Raw genomic sequence first — 25,354 nt, 5'->3', positions numbered from 1 at the left:
TTTCTTGCTCTATGCAATTTTGACTCATTTCTGCCGATTTTTTTTGTTCTTTTTAATTTCAGTCAAGACGTGTTGTGCAAAGAGTTTCGATATTTACACTCTGTACGCCCACAACTTGTATGCTGCTCTTCTGTGTAGCCTAGAGCCTTACCTTGCATCCCACTTTCAAGTAACTGTCATGGCTCCAGAAGACGCCGTTGGCTGCACCACCGCTTTTGTAACATCCAACCGCTTGACGCAAGCCTGAACACCTTGACTCCGAGAAATATAGTTTAATTTTTTTAAACATTGACGGAGCGATGTCGTTCACGGTTTCACCAGCGACTCATGGAGTCAAGTGCTGTTCTTTCATTATTTTTGTCACCTTTGTTCGAAAATATTGTACGTTGAAAAAAAATCAAATAAAACCACATGCATGTCACGAAAAATATACTCACAAAATGTGTGATTTCTATTCGCTGCGGTGTGCGGGAAAGATATCTGCATCGAGAAGCCGTGGGGGTAAATATCTGGCTCGCCTTCATCGCAAAGGAGTGCCTAGGCGGTATGTGGGTACTGTAGGATTCCTTGCATTCTCACAATAAATATGCCCAGGGCTCGCAGACAAGGTCACGGTACTTTTAACGAAAGTTAGAGCCAAGACGTGTTGGAACATTACCATGGAGTTGTGCTGGTGACAAGGGCAGATCATGCCCCCTTTTAAATACAAGCAAACACTAGGCCGGTGTGGGTAAATGATGCCAACAATGTTGGTGGATGCCAAAAGGCCGTTACAAGATGAGACAAATGTTTTCCAATGTCTGCCATCGTGAATGTTGGTGGACAAGCTGCGAATAAAATAAAAGGCTTTGTGCGAAAAATGCCAAGTGATGCCAGCTTGCTTCGCCATCTCCAATATTTGATTTAGTTTTCCTTGTGCTTGTAAATAATGTCGAATAAACTCGTATGTTTGGCGCTTAGTGTAAACATGCATAACATTGAATAATTGTAAAAAAAAAATCATATCGGGTCAACGTGAGCTGCTTACATACAGTATGTTTGGCAGTGGGTGAGTGACCTGTCAGTTTACGTGGGTATGGTTTACATTTTTCTTCGACACTAGTGCTCACTTAATTTAAATTCATCGTTGGGTTTGAGATGTACACATGTGCACATTTGCATCACAGGCAGTGCCACTTCTAAATAAATGGACAGAGGGCAGTATATTCATATTTAGTGGCATGCAAATGTAGTACAGCTTTTTTCCCCTAAAAAGACTATCGTTTAAAATAAAAGCCAAATGTATAGAACCCGTTTGGGATTACGCATGGCACTCGCCCTCAATTGCATGAAATTGGATGTAAAATGTCGCCCGCTACAAACTCGCGGAAGGTTAAAGGTTAAGTGGGTTGGCATCCTGACACATTTGCATGCAGGCCATAATGTAATAAATACACTTGCACTCATTGGAATTCCATCGCCGCCTGTCACCGATGTCTGGAATGCCACCCACTCCCTGATTTAATGGAGCCTTCGCGGACGGGGTTGCGTCAGGGCACGAGATGCAGAAGATATTGTCCGTCTGTCCGCCCGCCCGCTGATCAGCACTCGCAGTGTGCGGCATAGGCCGCGTGCGTTTGGACGGCTGCGTCTAGTGCACGTATCTCGTATGCCATGGGAATGCAATGTGTGTAACGTCGGGATTGAATTTTGAGATGCGTTATGTACAGACACACAACCATTTGGTCAAACCAGCTGAGATTGCGCCCGAACTAATCAGATGGCCCATGATGGACAGGAGGGCTACCTGTCAGGCGGGCAGGCGGAGAGGGCCTGCGGTGGTCGCGGTGATCTGGGGACTCAAGTTGATGTTTACAAGAGACATCTGGGATGAAATAAATAGAACAAAATACCATTTACGTTCTTCATTTTAAAGATAACCCAATCACAAAGTGTTGCCTTAAACATGACACGTGTGCTTTTTGTGTTTTAGTTTGCCGTTGCCTCCCCCAAACCTCGGATTAGCTCAGTCGGGGCTACGTGCGCTGCGAAAGAAATTCAACATGCATCCACACACGCTGCGTGGCGCCGCTGTGATGCTGCACTCACACTCTGTGTGTACAGGACGTGTCCGTGTTGTGAGATGCACGCGTGCGGCTGCGTGGCCGTGTGCGTGACGAGCACACAGCGACGATCGGCAACCCCCCCCCCCGCGGCCTCTTTCTGGGAACTGATTGAATATTCACGGCAGACCCTGCTCTGCTCAAGAGGCTGATTCGCTGTTGTATTGCGGCTGAATTCTCCACCATAGATGATAAAGTGGTTCTTGCGGAGTGCTGCATCCATATTGGCATACTGTAGTTGTAAATAGGATAGAAAACGATAGTTTTAAGTAAATGTTTCAGATTGACCAGAGTGGTGAAGTATGGTCAAACAACCCCCCCGTGATCGACACGGTGTGTCTGATGTTGTGCGCAATGACACAAGCATAGCTGTGGAAAATGTGTCTCAGAGTACAGTAAATGCTTCAGTTTCGTCGGTATTGACTGGTAGAGTAACTTTAACCCACGCTCTTTGTACATCTTATCTCACGTGAGTGTGTGTGTACAAGGAGCAGATAATATTGTGTAGAATAGAACTTTGCCTTTGTGACATCAGGACAGTTCAGCTTAATCATCGTCACCCATTCTCATGCAACTGCTGGATCAAAACACAACTTGTGTGTTACATTGCTTTCTCAGGCTGATGAAACACTGCATGTGACAAAAACGCGAAATTAAATGACACATTCAAAATATTTTCGCAGGCTAGTGAAATTCCATGGGAGGGCTGTTTGCACAAGGGCAAAGTCAACGTATTCATTTATTTAAAGTCATTTATATATTTATCACTGTCTGGCTCCATAAGCCCACTATTGTATTGCTAATTGTCACTGCATTTCCAGGCACGTTATTTTCATTAGCTCAGAGTATGTATCAAGGCCGTAATTATAATATATATTGGGGGGGACACAAGGAGCATATAATATATACTCAAAATGTCCCTCCCAATATATTGCTATAAAAGTATTATAAAAAAACATTGCGATGCTATGTAAATAAAAACAACAATTTGCTAAACCTTAGCCACAATATCTGGAATTGTCTTCATATAACAATGCATAGATTTATGTTTATATGATTGTGGTTATGGCTGTACTTTATGAATCCCTAATCTCTGCCATTACATACAATGAAACAAGAAAAGGTAAAAAAGAAAATAACAGCAATGTAATACAATGCACTATTCGACATTATTGTAAAAAATAAATAAAAATTCCATCCCATGTGTTAGTGAATTTTTTAATATTTTAGGCAGGAAATGGCAGGAAATTAGTTTTCAAATTTAGATTTTTTTTTCTGGTGGGGGGGGGCCCAAGACCCCCTGGAAGATTTGGTCCCCCCAATGTTGACTCCATGGCTACGGCCTTGGAATGTATGTATGCATGTATGTTGAATTTCTTTCACACCGCACGTAGCCGACTGTGATAATCGGAGGTGCGGGAAATGTTAAGACACCAATACACGATGTATATGAATCTGCACCTCCAGTCTTTCAACCAGAGACAAATTTAGGGCATTGTCAGGGCCACTTCCCCATAGACGATACACGTCATCTGCATAATACTGTGTAAGCTGTATCACTTCTCGCCGCTCAATCTCTGCTTATTCCAACCAACCATTTCTCAAGAGCAGTCATCCTCCATCTTAACAGCGTGGCCACGATGTTTTACGCATTGCAAAGTGAGCATCCTCATGTAATGCGGCCGCCGCCTCTGCCCACGAGGCTAATGCAATGGTGACGTGACGAGGCTAATGTAACGCGATATTAACCCTGCAACCCATCTGGTTGTAATAGCCGTGCGATGATGGTCCCTTGTGTCACACGGGGGAGGGAGTGTAATTGGGAGGAGGCTGCCGCACTGGATTGCCCCGAATGCTCGATGCATTCGGCGCCCACCCCGTATCCACGTCCCACATTCCGCAACCCACACCTGCGCAAATGCAGTCATTGTTCATTTTGATATGTACCGTGGGGTCTATAAATGCTCACAAAGAGTCAAATTAAATGTTGCTGAATTGGTTCGTAATGAGTGTGTTGGGGGCTCACATTCGAATGCCAGATGGTTTGATTCTTCTAATACAAAAGACAGATCTAATTGTATTCCAAGCTGCCGATCTCGTTGGGTAACATTTTCAAACAATCCCACCATTATTCACAATGCGGACCTTGATCAGGGCCTTTGATTTAACATCAAAGGCAGCAATTGGCCGACATTGATAGTCTCCAGTCCAGTGCTGTGAATGAACGCCACCAGCGAGACAGCTGCGAAGCACATTTGTCAAACCTGTGCTTTGGTGTGCAAGGCGAAATCGTCTCCAGCGTTCACCCAACACGCAGATGTGATTGTTTACCTTAATTCACGTTTGTGTTATCAACATTTTACAAATGACGAAATGTGCAGTAGACACCGACGGGCTATCTACCCATGGATCGTGGTGATGATGATGATGGTATCAGTATCGCGTGGGCTGTATGTTCTAAGTCTATTCAACGCATTCTGTACCTCTATGCTTCCACGTTATCGCTCCTCGCCTTGAACCTGTACTGACCAGCGTGGTAAATTGGGGCCATAAGACCCACATGAATGACACAGCGTGGGAGGGGAAGGCCCTCATCCTTGAGTGGATTGACAAAAGGAATATAAATATACATTCAACCGGTTGCATCGCGACGGAGAGCGCTCGGAAAGGTAAATTAAGGTTTTGATCTTAAGGGCCACACGTATCCACCCTATTTACATCAGCAGCCACGGTTACCTTGCTCAGCTCTCTCACTTCTGTGGAGTCTCTTCAACCGGCGTCACTGTCCGCTGCTGGATGATGGCATCCACAAGCCTCCGTCGTGACAAGGGTCAATGGGGGACCGCGTGTGACGCGTACGTAACCTACTTTATGACGTTGTCGGGATCTGGGATGGGGTTTAAAGTCCAGCCATTCTCAACTTTCCGCCTTCACGTCTCACCACTGTAGCCCATTTGTTCACGTTCGCGAATGTTCTGAAATTGGTGTCAAATAAACACAGGGACGCTGCTACACGCATCTGACAATTTTCTCATTGGAGTTTAATTTGTCGTGTAAAAGTGTACTCGAGTTAATAAACGCAACCCTCTTGCGACATGTATGTAGAACTTCTTTCGCGCCGTCAGTAGCCAACCGTGCTAATCGGATGTACTCATGAGCTTATCCACTGCTGGTTGAAGGCCTCTCCGTGCCGTCGCCACAATATCCATCTCAATCCTGCACACAAGCCGGGTCTCACTGCTCCATCTCCCCGCTGGTCGTTCCCTCCTTCGGCTGCCACTCCGTCAACAGTCTCGTCCACCCGGCCATCATTCCCAAATTCACTTCACGGTCAATGATGTCTCAAACGTGTGTTTTCAGTGCTCCAAGTGTTCCTCTTCCTGTCATCCCGAGCAAGCATTTCCCAATGTTTCTTTGCGGACTGTGAACTCTGTGGACGCTCCCAGATGATGTATGGAGCGTACACACCGTGGGTGGGAAGGGGGGGGGGGTCCTGCAACCACCTGCGAGGGGAGGTAATATTTTCCGTCTTGTCGCAATGTCCCCTTTTTCGTCCAAAATCGAAATCGCCAACAACGAGGTTAGCAGAGCGCCAGGCCGATGAGAGAATATTAATCCAACCCCAATTCTCAAACAACGTGGTTACAAAAAAAAATAGTGAAGTAGGGGGTAGAGTGAGTGAGAGGTATGGGACACGCCCCCCCACCACCACCCCTCTCCTCCACCTCGCACCCCCCCCACCAAACCCAGTCCCCAGAGAGATTACGCCAGCGAGCAGCAAATCCACGCAGTGGCTGGGCAGGAGGGGCGGAGACGCGACTGCGCGTCGGGGTCCAGCAGCATCAGCAGCAGCAGCATCATCAGCAGCAACAGCAGCAGCCCCTGTAGCTGCATGAGCCACCCTCCTTCTTCTCACAGAACTGCGCCAGAGTTTCTCGGGGTTTGCGCGTCAACGTTGCGCTCCCTCGCCAGTCCGTCCCCGCTTGAAAAATCGTCAGTCGCCTCTTGCTTGATATTTATCCCGGTGGAACGGCTTGAACGTAGGAGAGGCCACCCGCGGAAAATTGTCTGTGCCGTGCAGTGGTGGTCGAGGGACACGCGTAGCTCCTCCGCGTGCCCCGTTCCGTGCCGTCAACCTGCCGGTCAAATCATCCGAGACGCGCGCACGTCGGGGGGACCACAAGCGTGGATCGTGAGCGTCGTTGTGCCTGCCGCCTCGCTTGGACGCGCCTGCGGTAAGAGAAGCAGAGAATGTGTGTGTGAGTGTTTGTGTGTGTGAGTGTTTTGTGTGTGTGTGTGAGTGTTTTGTGTGTGTGTGTGAGTGTTTGTGTGTGCGCGTGTGTTTTGTAAAGTGGGGAAGGATTTTCTTTTTCTGTTTGCGCACCCGAGGGCTTTTCTCGGGACATTATTGCGTGAAATGTTCAAGACCACAAATGCGCACATTGCCGCGTCGCGCGTGTGTTGGGGGGGGGGGGATTGCGTTGTCGGCTTTACGGCAACCCGCGTGTGTGTTTGTGTGCGCGTGTTAACGAGAAGGTCCTGGTGTTCGGGTCCTGGGCGTCGCCTAGGTCGACTCGGCCTCAAATGAGTACCTGGTGCGGTGTGTAAATGATCGCCGCCGGGGAAACAAAGACGGCCGGGCGTGGTTCTGGCCACCCACTCGCTCGCGTGCCGTGCTGGCGTTCATAGGTGCTCGCTAACAGCACTTGCCAGTGTTGAGGCTATACAGGGGACCTTTGTCTTTGTACAAGAAGGGAGGCGCTCGTGTGTGCTCTACGGAGTGGGGAGCGGTGGCGCAATACACGAACATTGTCGTGTAGCCCACGACTCATTTGTAATCTGTACTTGGCCTCTCATGGGTCATCTCCGCCTTAAATGAGTAACCTACCTGCAAAGGCGTGGCTGTGATGTCGCTCACACAATGAACGCAATCGTGCATCTGCCTGCCTTAATCTGTGCCAACACAGGTGGCAACATCCGCTCGGCGGTGAGCCCATAACCACCTGGGTCTCTTTCGTGACCAGCTTTCCAGCCAGCCTTCGACGCTTCTTCACGGCCGATAGCCTTAAAGTGCACCTAGCCTGGCACATGCGCTGGGGTGACGTCACTGAGTGGCGTCGTTGTTGTTGTGTGGCTCTCAATAGGTGCTCGCAAACATCGCCGACCACTGTAGCAGAGCGGGCGGGGAGCTAGAGAGAGAGAGAGAGTGGAAGAAGAAGAATGGTCGTGGTGTGGAGTGGTTGGTTGGTGGTGGTGGTTGTGTTCGTGGGAATAAAAAAGAGGGGGGGGGGGGGGCAGGCACGTCCCGTGAGTGAGCCACGAGGGGGTCGGGCTCTGAGAGAGGTCCTCTGCCGCTAAGTGCAGCCTGGATCAATGCGGATGACTGGTTGCTAAGCGCGCAGCGGATTTGTGTGGAGACCGCGTGCGACATTGGGAGGTTGGTAGTGGAGGCAGAGGAGGTGGCAGCCGCGTCTTCTTCCTAAGCGCGTGTCGTCGTTCTCTCACGGGCGGGTTGTGCTTTCTTGTCTTGTGTTTGTTTTTGTGTGTTGTATATATATTTCTTGCAAACACACCATCTGCTGCCTTCGCTGGTCTCCTGACCCTCCAGTTACTGCACCGTACGAGCCAGGCCGGTGAGTCGGCGACGCTTTGAATCTAAAACAGCCGCTTTACCGACACCCGCCCATCTCGTTAAGGCTCACAACTGCCGGGCGGTGCGCACAGGTAAAGCAATAATGAGGCTTTACGGCGATAGGAAATCGGGAATTGGTTCACGTGACTGTGCAATATTTGACACTGCACCGTCGGCAGTAAAAGTGCTGCTGCTGCTGCCCGTGTTTGGTCAGAGCCACGCGGTAACGGGATTGCAGGCAGCGTGGCGCGCTGATCAATCGGGTCACAGAGCCCCTGATTGGACGTAGTAGTCCGAACGTGGAGTTGTGGTTGAAATCCACAGCCGTGGAATGTTTCTCGCACGAGGAGGTCGGTGAGATGCGCGGACGAGCACATTTCAGCCCCCGTGTCAATATAGCATGCGTTGCTTTCGTAATACCATTACCGTGCCCAATCTACCGGCGTCGCCTGTCTTGTTGCACATTGCAGGGGCTCTCTCGTATTTAGCCCTGGTTGGGAAGCTTTTGCATGGTTGGTCAATTACCGCTTTGACGTGACCTTGTGAGAGATGGCAATTGTGAGTGGCTTCCATGTTATTTACCGGGTTGATTAGATGAGGCCGTGGGGTTTTTTTTCAGCAGCGTCTGGCACACGTTTCATGTAACTGCGTGTGTCGTCGTCTGCCAATCTATATATATATAAAATCGCAAATCTGTCTGTCTGTCTGTGTGTGTGTCTGTGTGTCGCCGGACCATACGCAGTTTCATTGGACGGCGGTTGCCCCTGGCAACGGGTAGCGACGCATTCGCTGCCGGGTGGACGCCATTATTAATTCCCGTTCAAAATATGCGCACGCATTTGTGGTATAAACTCGATATACCCAGCGTTGCCCGGGGGGAAAATACATTTACAATCTTATGAAAACTTTAAAACATTACATACCAATGAAAAAACAACTGTGTAATTACTTTTAAACCCGACGCGCCAAGAATCGATTCTCTGAATCGCGCAAAGGAATCGAAGGTTGTAGATTCCTTTAGATTCGGACGATTCTCGTTTACTATAAGTTGCTTAAAGTCGATATAAACTGCTACGAACGGGAAATATCCGGCGTTGACCGGGGCAAAAATGTAATTAAAAACTCCTGAAAAAATAAAATGACAATGAAAATGAAACTCTATCATTCAAAATGTAAACCCCCAACATGCCAGGAATCGATTCTTTGAACCGCACAAAGGACTAATCGAAGGTTGTAAATTACTTTAGGATCGCGCTTCCTGTTTAATATAAGTTGCTTATAGACTTGATATAAACTGCTACGAATGGGAAATATCCGGCGTTGACTGGGGCAAAAATATAATGGTGAGGGCGGTTGTGAGTGGCGTTTGTGAGTGGTGATTAGTGAGTGGTGAGGGGAGGTGGAGTGGTGAGGGTGAGTGGTGAGGGTGAGTGGTGAGGGTGAGTGGTGAGGGAGAGTGGTGAGTGGTGATTGGTGAGGATCAATGGTGAGGGTGAGTGCTGAGTGGTGAGGGTGAGTGTTGAGGGTGAGTGGTGAGTGGTGATTGGTGAGGGTGTGATTGGTGAGGGAGAGTGGTGAGGGAGAGTGGTGAGGGTGAATGGTGAGGGTGAGTGGTGAGGGTGAGTGTTGAGGGTGAGTGTTGAGGGTGAGTGGTGAGTGGTGATTGGTGAGGGTGTGATTGGTGAGGGAGAGTGGTGAGGGTGAATGGTGAGGGTGAGTGGTGAGGGTGAGTGTTGAGGGTGAGTGGTGATTGGTGAGGGTGTGATTGGCGAGGATGAGTTGTGAGGGAGAGTGGTGAGGGTGAATGGTGAGGGTGAGTGGTGAGGGTGTGTATATATGTAAGGTTATTAAGAAATATATTTTTCACCCGGGCACCGCCGGGTACTTATGCAAGTGTTTTCTATAAAACACCCGAGGATGTAACAAAGTGGCTTGAGACGCATGTCAAAGCGTAACAATCCTCGCGGGTTTAACGGGGCACCATTAATTGAATCTCAATTCTGCCTTTTGGAATCCTGGTCGCAATGGGCTCTCTTAGCTGTTGGCAGGTGAAGGTGAAATATATTTGTCAAAGGGACTCTTTGGTAGGTTAATTTACGTCTTCGGATTTTTGTGGGCTTATGGGTCTGTTAATCTGTGGGTCTCTTTGTAAGTTGCTGGGTGTTCATGTATATCCGTTCATTTCTGAGTATCGGCACAAGCCTGTGTGAGCTGCTGTTTCCGTGTACTTGTATAAGTCTACATCTCCCATTAAAAGGAACCATCTAGCCTTCGTATAGCTATGATTGGATAAAAAGTTAATCTAGCTAATTCACTCGGTAAGATGGAACTGTAATGCCTAATTTATTTTGGTAAACCCCACACTGATGAAAATTCTTAATTCGTGATGTAATTTACCCTTAACCTTTGTGGATGACTCACACCCATAGCATCAAGGTTGCTATGCAACTCATTGTTTGAACAGGCCACGCATTGCTGAAGATTCGTGTAAGGCATGGCCATGTCTAAAGAACGGACACGAGAAAATGTCAATCTATGATCCCCATCAGCAGATGGATTATAAAAAGTATCCCCTTGAATTATCATACAAGTTTGTTTTTTTAACATGAATATTCAATAGAAATTAAAACAGTAAGTGTTTGTAATTAAATTCTGCAGCAAGCATTTAGCCACAGTGTCTTAATAAATTGTGGATGTGATTGTCTATTAAACAGGCGTGGGGACAGTCAGGGCGGGAGAAGCCACCTGCTGTGCTGCTGCCTCCTTTAATAACCTTCACGTGTCCCCATGGTTACTCGGTATGGGCCTCCATGGCTACTTGCAACAACAACAAAAAAACCTAAAGAATCATTCCCACCCCATGTTGCCGATGTGGCTCGGGTCAGAGCAAGGAACTGGCACCCCTGAGAATTCTGGGTTTTGAATCCAGGCAATCGCCTTGTGATTAAAACGGGGTTCTCAAATGTAGCAAGCTGATGGTATCAGTGTGGTTACCATTGTACACAAAACAAGTATCACATTAATGTTAGTTCTGCAGTTAATTTACCTAAATTACACGCCTGATAATGAGAAATCTCGGTTTGACTGTCGTGTGGTGAACAGTACTGTCGATGGCAGAGCGAGTGGGAAAGCGCTGCCCTCTGCCATGTAGACCAGAGGTTACTAGATCGGGATTTTTTACGCAAAGATTTAGAAATCGGAATGGATTCCTTTGTCGCTTGACACCAATCATACAGCCGGAATAACATTTGTCGAAAATACTTGTAAAAAGGTGTTTTTTAATAATAATTTAAAAATTTCTATGAAAATAATAATCCTATCTACCTGGCTCAATGAATAGTGCCACGTGAATGTGTCGTGGAGATCGCACCAAAACGATTGTGACGGAATGCTCTTCATTGCGGCCCTCTCCCGAGGGTTTACTCCTAGCCCACTTTGTGAGACCCCGCTGGATAGCTCTCAGGTAATGACATCCACAACAGGTTGTCACCGGGGGCTGTGGGACCGCTACATTGTGGTCGGCAGAGGACGGTACAGTAAACGCCATTGTTGTACTCTACTGCGATTCTATGCTCCGCGTCCATTCATCCCAACCAACACCAATCTGCACTAGCCAGCAGTGGGTTGACTAAAGGGCTGTTATGTGTACAAATATTAACGGTCAGCCAGTCGTCGTCTCAGGAGTGGAGGCAGACGTGACCCCCCGCGGTGCCTTAAGACACCTAATCCCTGTGCCCCCCTTCGTGCCTGGCTGCCAGCCACGCTCTGTTTGCTTCTCAGAGTTCATCTCTTTCTAATAAACACACAACACAGTGGGAGCCTAATCTAGAGTCCCGCAGGGCATTACTGTTTCACAGAGGTTACTTATGAGCCTCTATGTGAGTCTATAGAGCTCTGTGGGTCTCTTTGTCGGTGTATACTGTTTTGCCGTACTTATTTTAAACTTATTTTAAACCAGGTCTCCCTTTAACAAGACACTGCTGGGTCCCTATGAGCTCTTAAATAAAATAATTATAATTTACAGCCCTTTATCAATTCACTGCTGAATTAAGGCCTCCCCATGACGTGTTTGTCATGCTGGATCTTTGACCATACTTCACCACTGGTGATCAGATATAACTCACCGTGCAAATTCGCCGTAACTGGGGGAATTGAACTCAATCTGCCGGCGTCATATCGCAGCATGCGAACCACTGAATCTTCCCTCCCAGACCGTAAAATGCACGTATTTTTGATCACACAGGTGCCACAAGCTGCAGGACTGCAAAATGGCCGGTGTAGGGAAGTAGAGGCTGATCTCGTTGAACAAATTATAATATTTTTTGGGATTACTACACACGTGCAGCCTATCCTCTTTGATAAGTAAAAATGCCCAAAAACTTAAAGGAGGACCGTCTAAAAAAGTTTGAGATGCGGGTCAGGCTTTCCTGGCTACTGTATGTAGAATTACAAGCAGCAATTGCAATATGCTGCCTTTCTCTTCCAAGAGCATGCCCATTGAATCCTAAAAAACAGCTCTTTTAACCATCTCTGCCTCGTCTTCCGAACCACTTTATCCTCATCTCAATCACAGCCTTTGTCCAAGGCTACCCAGACCATAATCATTTTCTCATTATTGCAAGTCGGTTCCAGTCTGTTGTTGCCCTGAATAATTTGCCATTTATATATTTGCAGCCGTAATGTTAAGAATCGTGGCAATGTCCTAAAGGAGCCCTTTGTTGCGATTCAGCCTTTTATGTACTAATTAACAATTGAATATCTTTCCGCCTTTCACATCCACTGGTTCATCACTAATAAGGGACAGCGGCTAGCAGAGTGGGGAAAAATCTGTTTATTAATGGCCAACAGAGATTGAAAGGAGGGTGGGGGTGGGGGGACTCAGGTGAAGGGCAGGAAGGGACACAATATGAAGACAATTAGATATCAAACAGTGCTGGTGAGAAAGGAACCAACACACAATTTTACGTGCATGAGATGAGCTTCATGGAAGCTTATATTTTTTGTATCTTCTCAAAATTGTCCCAACTGTGCTCTTCTTATCATTTCGAGAAGAAGAATCCGTCCCAAACTCTTACATAGCATTGTGCAACCCCCCTCCTGTGTTAGAAAATAGCCCGTGTAAGTAGATATCACAAAACTACTTCTGGATTCCCTGCCCGTGACCACACAAGAGGACAGCACTTTTTTCCACTTGCCCTGCTACAGAACAATGGTCATCCAATGACAGTCAAGCTCATATATTTAATTCTCAGAGCTTGAATTTTGCCAGATTAAGTGCATAACAAACTTAAATGTGCTACACTTGAGAACTCAGTTTAATCACAAGCAGTTGCCTGAATTCGAACTCGGCTTCACAACGGTGTCAGTTCGGTACTCTGCGCTCATGATATTTGTTTTTACTTTAAAGCTATGCATGCAATGGTTGTAAGAGAGGTATAAATGCCTTCCCATTCCATTTGGATAGTGGAGAGAGGAGGCAGGACCGGTTCAGATATCACTCCCCACTGATGTTAGCCGTGACCAGGAATCATACTCAGGTCTCTGGTTTCATAGTACAGCACATGAGCTACTGCAGCAGCTCTCTGCATCCATGTATTTTATCACTTTTCATCAAGAGCTGTAAACGTGTCTACAATATCACAGGTTATTTAACAATGTGGGGGTGATTTGTGATCACTGAAATAGTGCATTGTAGAATGTTCATCGGTATTTCCATTGAGAGGCTGGTTCAGCCTTCAACTGTGCGCCAATCAATATCATCCATAATTCAAAGAAAAGATTATCATCTCGGCACAGAGAAATACTGCATCCTCACTGTAACGTGTGATGCATTGCGCATTCAAATGTTACCCTCATGGAGAAGACTGAAGACAAAGTGAAAATTACTGCATAAATGGCCACAAATATCATTCGAGTGGAGAGATGCATGCTTAGAATCACATTTATAGACAAAAAGAGGAACATGGATTAGAGAGCATACGTAGATTAAGGGCATAATCGAAACTGTGAAGAATAGCCATTGAGTGCTTGGGCAGGACGGGAAATGGCCGGTGGTCATGAATGCTGATTTTGTGGCAACCCAAAGTATGGAAAGTGTCTGAGAAAAAAAATATACAAGGAGATGGAGTGATGAAATCGGCTTGTGTGCTTTGTAAATTATTACTTTACAGGATCCTGAGAGATGGCAATTGCATGGAGAGGCCTTCATCCAGCAGTGGATTGACCATGATTGATGATTATGACTTTGAATGTGTGATTGCCATTATCGGTGCATTAATTTATGATAGAGGAACAACTTCCACATTACGCAGCCACCCGTAGCCACCTGTGGGAGGTTTTAGGACCCATTTAATGGAGTCTCTTTGACCTTGGTGGTCAGCTGTAGCAGATAAAGGGACCCATTAATCGGACCCTGAATGCATGCAGTCTTAGTCAAGTTCTTTTGAAGGACAAGTGAAACGTTCCAATGATTTGCCCAGCACAGTGTTTTATTTTATAGGGAGACCCATTACAACGTGCTACGATGTGGAACCTACATGCCAGTGAAAAACCAGAGTTACATGCAGATTAAAAACAAAACTTCTTGATCTCCTAATGGGAACTCATTGATAACTTTTATTCGCGCCTTTTTTTTTTCATCAAGCAAGGTGCCGGTGAGTTAAACATTAAACCGCGCATTCTTTCTCGTTGCCCTGTGCACTGCATGAATGAACATTAATTTAGCGGTGTGAACTTTATACCCGGCGGAGGCATGTGGTTAAGGCGTACGCGGGGATAATCTCTCCTCTCTGCATCTCTCCTGCCACGACAGCCGTGCCTCGCCGGATCATCGCCGACGCTGACACCACCAACACCTTTCACCGCAACCAACTTCGCTTCCACCACCGACATCATGCCTGAGACAACCGCTGAGGTCTTCAAGAACCTGCCCAAGAGCGCCGGCCTCCACATATGGAGAGTGGAGGTGAGGACGTTGGAGAGCCCCCCTACACTTGTGATGATAGCACGCGAGATAACTCTGCTGTTGTTATGGTGAAAATAGCAATTAAAGAATATATACCACCAGGAAGGCATATAGCCATACATTTTATTGTGTACTTAAAAGTATACATCAACTGTAATTCTACATGTGCATTGAGTGGCTGGAGTTAATTTAACGGTCCATTTTTAAAATAGCTTCTGGTGGCTGCTGTAAAAACCATCAATTGTACCTTTGGACAACCTCCCCCTTCAATCAAAGTGCCTGCTGAGCTTAACACTGCACTTTGGTTTTACTTGAGGGATGGGCAATTAAATGTTGCCTTTTCAAGATTAGCAAATTATTTCTTGTCAAGTTCCCGCGAAAGTTTGAGTGCCTGTGCTGGCACTAAACCACTGGCTCCGTAAAATGCTACTGTAACCTTATATGGATGTAAATGTGACCTCCCTGTGACTGGTGCCATGTCCTGGCTCTCTCTGCAGAAAATGGAGCTTGCTGCCGTGCCCCAGAAGGCCTATGGCAGTTTCTTTGAGGGCGACTGCTACATCATTCTCTCGGTTTGTTCTGTGGCAGAAAATTCTGGCACACTTTGGGGGGGGGGGAGGGGGACTGAGGTTACAGGGAGAATTGTGAAAAGGCCAAGTGTGTGAACATCAATAGAAATAGGACTTGCATTCTGCGCAAATAGATAACAGGAGGAAATGCGCAAACTGCTTGAAACACGGGAATTTAGAAGTAAGCGGATGTACGCGGGATTAAGAATGCGGCGCTGCATGTGACGAGGTCGGAATTGTAAACATCTGTAGAAGGCCGTTGCACCGTGCACAAATACCGCACTGGGTGTGGGCGGTTAATTGGTCTGAGCGGGTGTATAACCGTCGAATACGACGTTGGAGAATATTTTGTAAAACCTTCATTTAGTGAGGAAAGCTTTACTAAGTCTCCCGGGAAGGTCGCATTGTCGTTCAAATCCTTTAATGAGTAATCTATATTGCGCGTGGAAGGAAACCAAAAAATGCCTTTATCAAAGAGTGGCACGCTAATAATTAGAGGTATAATGATTTATGCCCCTACGCTATTTCATAAATTATCACGATTCAAGGTCGAGAATCGATATATTTTTTTATTGTGCTGAATGTAGCGGCCTCTAATGGCTGGAGGAATCGCATCAACACGTTACGTGTGGTGAATGTATCGTGAACTCGACCATCGATATTAGTTGACCGAACAATGCACTGGTCCACTCCTGTTAGCGGCACACCCTTCCCATATGACTCGCATACCCACACATCAAATTGAGGTTCTACCTTTGGACCCCCACTGAGCAACAAAAAAAAACGTAATGGAAACTTTGAAATCGAATGGATCAAAAAGGTAGGCGTGCGTGCATCTGCTGACGATGAGATTATTGCAGCTGACCGAACCTCGACCCCCCGTGGCACGTGCAATGCGCACATGCGTGAGCTTTTAATTGCAACGCCCAAACAGCCCCTCAGCTGGAGTGGGGACAATGTAACCAGACGTAGGAGATTTGTTTCAGAGACGCATCTCGTGCTTGTGGCTGCTACATTCCCGTCATCTCCTTAACGTTGTTCGTTTACGTCAAATCGTTTGTGCGAGCTTGGACCGTGGAATGCCCCACGCTGGAATATTCTACGGCAAATGTTCCAATCTCCTGTGTTAAATAATTAATTGTTGTCTTGCAGAGCCCTTTGCATTGTCAGTCCTTGCCCATGCTGTGTCTGGGGTTGTTTTTGACTAGACTTCTCCGTGCTGGTCAGTGTGGGTTGGTGAAGCGGGCAGGTGTTGGGGGGGGTGTTGTTTACCACCACAAACGTTACCCGTGCTCAGGAGTTGAACTCGGGTTATTAGGTTTGTAAAACAGTGCACTAACCACTGCCTCACCACTCCACTCGATGTATCGTATAACTTTCATATTCAGTTATAACTTTTGTCTGCACTGGTAAATAAAGATATGTATGCATCCTTGCAGAAAAAGTTATGTAAGTACTTTCGCGACCAATATGATTCATATTTTTGGTTCTTTCGGTAAAGTAACATACCGAAAGAACCAAGAATATGAATCCCTGCAGTCATGAAAGCTTTAAATCAAAATTTTAGATTATTCATTATAAAGTTTTTGGGTTAGATCGCGTTATTTATAAATGTGTTGTAACCCTCCACCACCCAACACGGCAAATCAGTAAAAAATGTGTCGCGTTGACAAAAGACAAATAGTTCACTACTTTAGCCCACCGCTGTGTTACATCCAGCACTCAAATTGTAAATGTTGTGGATTCACTCTTCAACACACCGGTGGGCTAAAGTAGCATACTATTTGTCTTTTGTCAACGTGACACTTTTTTTACTGATTGGCCGTGTCGGGTGGTGGAGGGTTACGACACATTTATAAATAACGCGATTTAACCCCAAAAACCTTTATTATGAATATGTAAGGACTGTTGGCAATCTGTCTATACTTCATGTTTCTTATCTCTAAGTGCCAATCTTACTCGCACTGTGGATGGTCCCAGTCCTTATTATTATTATATCCCATTCCCTCCCCGCATCAAGTTGGCCCAGTGGAGACACTTTCCTGTTGCTAAGCCAGGATTTCTCAAACCCCCCGTACTCTCACGCTGCTACAGTCCAACTTTTCCACATCTGACATGAAGTCAATATTTAGTGCCATGTACTTGATGTTCCGTAAATATCAGTGGTGGATGTGATATGGCATAAGACAAAAGGCCCTACCTTCGTCAAACTGTGAACATTAACCCATGTGAAATATCACCCTGGTAGGCTTTGTGAGGCTAGAGCCAAGGGTCGGCAAACCGAAATAACAAGAAGAGAAAATTATTGAGAATTCGCGAAAAAGCTCAGGAGCCACAATGTGTGTAAATACGAGATGGGGTGGTTCCTTTGTAAACAACATCACGAAGCAGCTCCTTAAAGAGCTGCTGCACGCGGATCCGGAGCGGCAGGTTGCCGACCCCCTGCCCTAGAGCCTTGAGTTTGATCCCTTCTCGTGCGTGGATATTTCTCCGGGCACTGCAATAAACAAAGACTCCAACAAGGAACTGGCTGAGCATCTCAGGTGCAAGTACCACCTTGAAAAAGGTTTCGCTCATGTGTTTGCGCATTGCTTATTGTCACAACAACCCAATTGGGGAAATAGTCAAGGCGATGCATTTAAACCGTCAATCTTGTTCTTCCCCAAATAGTACTTAGAATCTGATGTTTTTCTGATTTTAATGAAACAATATAAATAAATATTGGTATTGTCACTTTTAGCGTTCAAAAACTTAGTAAGGCAGGAGCAATGTTACCCTGTGGAGCAGCATTGGACTAACAATGTGACAAACAACGTGATGTACTATTGCCAACTTTACGACGACAGAATCATAGCAGTAGGAATAAACCAGCAGAGACACGTGGTGGCATTGGCCGTGACGACCTCTCGACCTTAGCATTTATCCATAAACCTCTGACCTATGAACCGCCACCCCCCTCCCCCCACACCTCTCTCTGGCTCCTAGGCCAAGAAGGCAGGATCGTCTCCCACCCCCACGTACGACGTCCACTACTGGGTTGGGCAGGAGTCCTCGCAGGACGAGCAGGCCGCTGCCGCCATGTACACGACGCAGCTGGACGACGCGCTGGGTGGATTCCCCGTGCAGCACCGAGAGTACCAGGGCCACGAGTCCGAGGTCTTCCGCGGACACTTCAAGAGCGGCGTCGTGTGAGCGACGCAGTGCGGCGGCGCGGTCACTGCACCGCGGCGTGATTGTGCCGGGCGATGTACAATTCACAATTTTACACGAGATACGCTTCGCCTTCCACATAACGTTCTTCCAAGAGTGCGTTCGTCGAGATGGATCAATGAAATGAGCTCGTGTGCTCCGTGGGAAATGGCTCATTCGCCTCAATCTCAACCCCCGTAGTTTGGAGCTCTCTTTCTCCAGCCACCCTTCTTGCTGTCAAATCCTTGTCCCCTATACAAGTCCAGGCTCGAGAGCCTTCCGCGTGTGACCGACTGTCGGTCTCTGCAAAATAAACACGTCCACAATGTGATCGTGTTTAGGCGCTATAGAAACATGAATTATTTTCAATTTTATCAACACCAAAGAGATCCTTTTAAAAAAACAGACCGTTAGGGTCCCCTGCATTGCCCCATTTGGCTTATCAGGAAATTCACACGGGAACATGATTAGGGAAAGTGCTGCCGGTGTGAGTGGTTGTTATGGTCAATTTGGAGGCCCCGCAGAGCGAGGCGAGTGGGCGGTAGAGGCCGGATCTCCTTCCGTGTCACTCTCAGCATTTGGGGCATGTCCTCCCAGACCCCACCCCCCATGCATGCATACACTGTACGCAGGGGGTTTAGTAAACAGGATTAGACAGTGCTATGTGTATTTTTACGGTTGTGTTGCATAGCTCTCCGATGTGTTTTGGACTCTATCGTGTTTTGTCCGCTGCGATGTCCAACGGTTTCGCTCCATGTGCTGGAACAGAAACGTCGGAGATCTTGCTCAACAATACCCTGTACAGCCCCCTGAAACGCACATCGGAGAGGATCGGTCGTTATGTCGCTGACGCAACCCCTCGCGTGACTGGCACCGTGCAGCAGCACTGCCTCGCATCGCGCCGAAACACTCCGGCAACTGTGGCATTCTACGCCAATACCAACGGCAGGACGAGCCAATGCAAGTATGCAAATAGCGATGAGGATCTGTCCTTGGATGTCTGGAGGTTGAGCAGAAACGCATTAGAAAGTGGAGTCTTCGACGGTCACTTTTGGCAAATTGGCAAGTTTACAGCAGCTTTATGCTTTAGATGGAACGAAGAGCCAGTTGGATTTGTTTGGCAGTGTGTGTGTGTGTGTTGAGTGCAAGCAAGTTTTTCACTTATGCCTCCAATTCAGGGTCATTGTCTGAATTGTTGCACGCTTGTGTATTTGAAGGAAAGTTGGGGCAGTAGTGTTTTTTGTTCCTGTGGCTATGAACATGTCTGTGCCGTATTGCTGCATCGTGGCCACAGCTTCATGGTAATTTCTGCAGAACTTGTGCACCTTAACAGAAAATCACGAAGCCTGAAAGTAATCTCCCCTCTAACTTAATACAATGGCTTGATTAGTGCTGATGAATTACTACCGCTCGATTTCAAATCATCTTTCTGTGCATCAAAGGGCTGTGCAGGAAAATTCCATAGTTGTACCGTACACTTATATGCCCCAAGACTATCCTTGCATCTTTCAACCTGCTCTGAACAGCATGGTGAAGTATGGTCAAATAACCCCCCTTGACCCACGTGGAAATTGGGAGGCCCTCGTTCAGCAGTGGATTGACATAAGGCTGCATGTGGATTGAAACATGTAGTTTGCACATTTAGTGCAAGCACCGACGGCAGGAAAAACGATCGACGCCCGTGGCCGATTATTGCACGCGTCGACACGACGCGGAGAGATTCACGTTAAAGTCAACGCGGCTTGAGCCACCACGTTCCGGCTGCACGTTGTCCCGTCGTCGCATGCTGGCGAGCGCCCGGGCAGTGTTGCGATGAGAGGTGATGCCAGGTCAGGGTCTGTGGGGAGTGACCGGGCTGGCTCATCGGTGGGGGAACTCGGGGAGTTGCGGGGGGGGGGGCACAGGCAGAGCTGGTGTCCTGGGTGTCGTTGGAGCTCGTCCTGCTGCCGTGTTGGAATTAATGTAGCGTGACTCTTACACAAATGGGGACAGCCTGGGGAGAGCATGAAGGGGATTCTGAGGGACATGGAACACTCCTGCAGATTCTCTTGCAACTGAATGACATTATCATCATAATTTGCAGTCCCTGGCCAATCCACTTGTGGATATAGGCCTCGTGGGAGGTGTTTGACTTTACGTCATCAGGCTCGTCAGTGCAGGTTCGTGAAGGAGGTGATGCGGCCAGACCTGGTTCAGAGTTATCACTCGCCACTGGCCGGGAACGAACTCGTGAAGGGAATCGAACTCGGTTGTTTGGGTTCAGAGCGCGAATGACTGCGCCACCGCTACAACCTCCCCGCTTTGTGGTGTCTGGAAATAAATTAAAAATAATTACAAAAGACATTTTGTTAAATCCTTTGTATGTCTGCTCCCAAAGGCAGTCGCACACGCACAATAGTCATAGCGGGAATTAGTCCTATACACGCGGTACACAAAGTGTGCACTTGAAGATTAATCATACTACATTGACGTTGTTGCCTGGGGGATACATTACCAAAACACTTTCCACCTTGCCACAAACATTCCTGCTGCCCCCCCCCTCTCCTAATTCCCCGCACTCCTCTTTTCATTTTAGCTACAAGAAAGGCGGCATCGCGTCCGGGTTCCACCACACGGAGACGAACTCGTACAACGTGCAGCGGCTCCTCCACATCAAGGGACGCAAGGCAGTCACGGCAACCGAGGTTGGTTGTAACGCTTCTAGGCAATGGGGATAGAGTGACATTGACAACAACAACATAATAATAACGCACGCTTACAACCCTCTGTAAATCCTCTGCTGGATGAGGGTGTCCTCATCGGGATTATTTGACTGCACGTCGTCACGCTTGTCGGTGCCGGTTGGTGAAAGCAGGGAGCATAGGAGTACGGTGCAACAATGGATTTTGCTGCACTGTCTTCTGATGTCTACAACGTAGTTCCACAGCCCATAACACCTGTTACTCATGTGACACTCAATTTTGCTTAGCTTCTGAGATATGACGAGATCAGGTGTATTCCAGGTGAATGTCTCATAGGCATAACATAATCGCGTACTTTGTTCATCCAGGAAGGCCTCGCTGAGTCTCAAGATAATTTGTCAAGGGATTCCTGCGCACAGGAGAGTTTTGCTTGTTTGTTAGACGGATCTGCTCTTTCACGGGTGATTGAGTCAAATTGGGCCTGCTTATGACCAAGACACGGGGTTATTTGGCCATACTTCACCATGGTGAAGTGAAGTGAAATTATCCCCCACAAACCATACACCGTGGGGGTGGGGGCCCGTCATCCAGCAGGGGATTGACAAAAGGGCACGTGCCAAAAAGTTCCACCTGCGAGGGCCACACCCTCGACAACTCTTGCAAGGGGCCAACGAGTCCTCGTTTCGCAGTGGCCGCACTCCCCATCCACGACCACCCTCACACCCCCCCCCCCCCCAAGTGCTCGCCTGGGCTCTCTTGATGTTGCTCTCTCACGTCGTGCTGGCCCCGCAGCCCAGCCCCCACAGCGTCATCTTGTTGGGGGGGGGGGGGGCGGGGGGGGCATACAAAAACTCGGGGGAGGGTGCACGAGACGATACGGCCTGCTCTAGTCCATCAGGTGTTCCTCCCGTGGGCTGCAGCTCCCTCTGTGTATATGGGGAAAGGCCGCAAGGCCCATCACCTAATCGTACTAACATCTACATTTTGTCCAGCCCTTCTATAACTACCGCAGACGAGAGGGTGCCTCGGCCTCAAAGCAAGGATATAGGGGGGCTCAGCCCCTTCCAGCCCACCCCCCCGCCCCCCCCCCCCCCCGTGGCTACCAGGCTGCTCCAGGCCAAACTGTTGATGCTTTCACGGGTTGAGCGTCGACTCCCCCCCCCGCACCACCCCCTGTCCCACCTCCTTGCACTCTCCCCGTCGTCCCTGGAGACGCCACTGGTGCCGGCGGCCACTTGGACGCGCATGGGGAAGTGCTGAGGGCCCGGAGGAACCGTCAGGCTCTCGCCGTTGAGAGCAGCTGTGCCGTGACGAGGCTGCTGCGTAGCGAGCGCGAGCCGCTGAGGCTGCTCGATCGTTGGACGAGCGCCACCGTCCCATTTGTGTTTGAGGACCCTGTGAGAATGGGCCATAAAATACAATTCAATTCGTAATACTTTTTTTGGGATTACATTGCGTGATACTGTGGGTATAGTTGTACACGAGGCGTTGCAGCTTTGCGATCTTACCGGGAACCCTAGCTACGAGTCGTAATATTGGTCGCGAAAGCCTCTACACGTGAACGCAAGCACAATTTGATTTTAATTATTTGGGTTTTATCGCAAACCAAGGCGGTGTTGTATATTTAGTACGTGTAATGATCCATTTTTAAATACCCCACTGATTTCTCCCTATTGCGGTTTTTGGTTTTGTCAACAGGAGAGGTTAATATGTTTAATAAGTTTATTCAGATTTTCTGCGACAAAAAGCCTCTGCAGACTTTTAAAATAACATATATTTGCATAATTGTATCCTATTAATTTAGTGGGATATCTATCCAGACATTTCCCTGTACTGTCACCGACTTCAGCATTGCTAATTTTATGCCAAGTTTTTCACAACCAATATTTAGATTCATAATTAGTTTCTTATGGGTTTCAAAATGTCAATGCAAAAGCTGAGCTTGCTTATTATCTGATGATGCTGGTTGTAGTCTCGAGCAAAACTTCGGACAAAATTGTAAATTTTCTTAGCATTCCTTTGGATTGCTGATCAACCAAATCAATCGGCCTATTTTCCCACGTGGCAACTTGAATTCAGCCACAATTAGCTCTGTCGGGGTGGTGCAGGGTTATAGTAAAAAAATTGCATTACATCTGCACGATCAGACCCAAAAGAAACAATGTTTTACAACAATGTCGATGTATTTTGCATTATTGTCACAAAAATGTCATTAATTTATATTGGGTAGAGTTTATTCGTGAAATCTCTAGGTACTTTATAGAAGGGGGGGAAATATTGTTGTTGCAACCAAAATGAAACCACAGCTTCCCCACCTCACTTCTGGTACCCAATTCCGTTAAGTGTGTAACTGTTTGTATCTTAGCGGGTTAAGCGAGTGGCATTGTTGATATTGTAAAGCATTCACAGAAGCTGCCACCTCCCATGCCCAGGGCAGGCATATGTGGCAGCTGTGAGGCCAGGTGTGTGGGCTCTGGGGAGGAGGCACAAATGTCGACTGCATCACCTGTGCATCAGCCAGCACAACAAAAGCACGCCGCCTGTATCCACCACATACCGAACCAGGCAGGGGGGGCGGGCGCGCTTGCCAACGCTACCGAGTTAGGCGGTAGGCTGACAATTTTTAAACCCTGTTATCGCATAATGAGTTTTAAAGCTTAAAAAAAAAGTGAAAACTTTTATTTGGTGCAATGTTTTGTTTTCGAAATTGTTATGTGGTTAAAGAGGTTTAGAACTCGATAGGTTTGGCCCTTGAATAGGTAGTGTCGGTAAGTGTGCAGCGTGCCAAGATTCCTCTTGTGATGAACACAGGCTCAGGCACCCTGTACATGAGGTCTTCAACATTCACCTACACTATAACTTTCAGGATTACTGCATATGGACAAGTACAGTATTTTTTGGAATCCGCTTCTTGACGAAGGACACCTTGAGGGTCATGGGGTTATTGGACCATACTTCACTGCGTTGGTCAGTGCGGCGTTGGAGAAGATGGGGGAGCATTGAAGTGGTCGCATACAAGTACAGAATAACAATGGGTTTTTGTTGGATTACCCTTCTGCTACCCATCACATGGCCTCGCAGCAGCCGTTGACGACCAATCAGCTCTGCTTAGATTCCGAGATCTGACGAGATCGGGCACATTCCGGCCGATTTGGTCATAAGCTACGAGTATATATGAACCCAAAAAATTAATCCCAAAGAATAATACGCATTACTGCCATTTTTTGAGGCTATACATATGTAATGAGGTCCCTTGATCCATTGTGAACTTTATCTGTCCCTGCCACTCTGTTGCACAAGGGCGTTTCCCAGGGCGATTCAGGGCGTGAGCTGCCGGCTACACGCTTGCTGCTTGTGTCGTTTCGTTCGAGCTGTGTGTGTGTGTGCGTTTTTCTGTGTGGACAGCCTCTATTCATCTCTGTTAGCGCTGGCTCACGTGACGGCTCCCGCTTTGTTGCGTTGCATTATAATGTGCGGCCACTTTCTATTGGAGTGGGTTGGGGGGTGGGGAGGGATTGTTTGTGTGCTTGGCATTGCAATGAATGATTTAAAAACACACAGGCAGGCACAGGCCGGTGGTGGTGGTGCGACTGGATTAGATTCAGTTAAAAGGTGCAGTCCTGCGATTACTTGCTCACGTCACTGCTGATGTAAGGGCTTTCTGCTAGAGGATATTTGACTAACGCTTCAATGCTGGCCAAGCATCTTGATGGAAGTGCCCACACTTTAACCCACGATACACGACCCGTTGGCCGACTAACCAACTGATCGAGTGACATGTGCCACTTAAACTGTTCATCAGGAAACCTGTTAAAAAATAAATTCTTATCAGGGCCCCATGGTGTAAAGTGACTCTCGAACTATCTCGCTTTCTCTCTCTGGCCTCTATGTGCTATGAAGGAAAAACATTGCCCAAAATGTCACCTATTATATTTGTTTCCATTTAAAACCACAATGTTATTGAACAATGTGAGGTTTTGTTAGTTGTGATTGTGCACCACTGCCAGTATCGCCAAATAATTTGGCTAATTACAGCGCCAGTACCTTGGTTAATCATGAGACATTTGAGGTCCAATGTCCGTTAATGTGTTTCACCAAAAGGGAATGTCAATATTGCAGAATTGTTGTTGACACTACTCAAACGCACAGGTAACATTTCACAACACAGTAAGCTGTTGGGTATTAAGCATACAGTACGTGGCATTGCCAGTCTAGGT

General features: G+C 47.4%; 2 protein-coding genes across 2 annotated transcripts in view; one reads left to right on the top strand and one right to left on the bottom strand.

The window, feature by feature from the left end:
* Window positions 1–25,354, bottom strand: part of LOC144941972 (guanylate kinase-like) — a 174,514-nt gene that overhangs the window by 76,060 nt on the left and 73,100 nt on the right. The gene's annotated exons all lie outside the window — the stretch shown is intronic.
* LOC144941943 (advillin-like) overlaps window positions 5,895–25,354 on the top strand; it is a 44,757-nt gene continuing 25,297 nt past the window's right edge. Inside the window, exons 1-5 of the mRNA XM_078868484.1 lie at window positions 5,895–6,337; window positions 14,546–14,698; window positions 15,196–15,270; window positions 18,253–18,455; window positions 21,032–21,140. Coding sequence (XP_078724610.1) covers window positions 14,627–14,698; window positions 15,196–15,270; window positions 18,253–18,455; window positions 21,032–21,140 — 459 coding nt within the window. The 5' untranslated portion in view covers window positions 5,895–6,337; window positions 14,546–14,626. The remainder of the gene's footprint in view (window positions 6,338–14,545; window positions 14,699–15,195; window positions 15,271–18,252; window positions 18,456–21,031; window positions 21,141–25,354) is intronic.

This window comes from Lampetra fluviatilis, chromosome 2 (genome assembly GCF_964198595.1).
Source record: "Lampetra fluviatilis chromosome 2, kcLamFluv1.1, whole genome shotgun sequence".
Classification (NCBI taxonomy): Eukaryota; Metazoa; Chordata; class Hyperoartia; order Petromyzontiformes; family Petromyzontidae; genus Lampetra; species Lampetra fluviatilis.
Note: the sequence above shows the minus strand (reverse complement) of the source record. Positions and strands in the feature narration are given on the sequence as shown.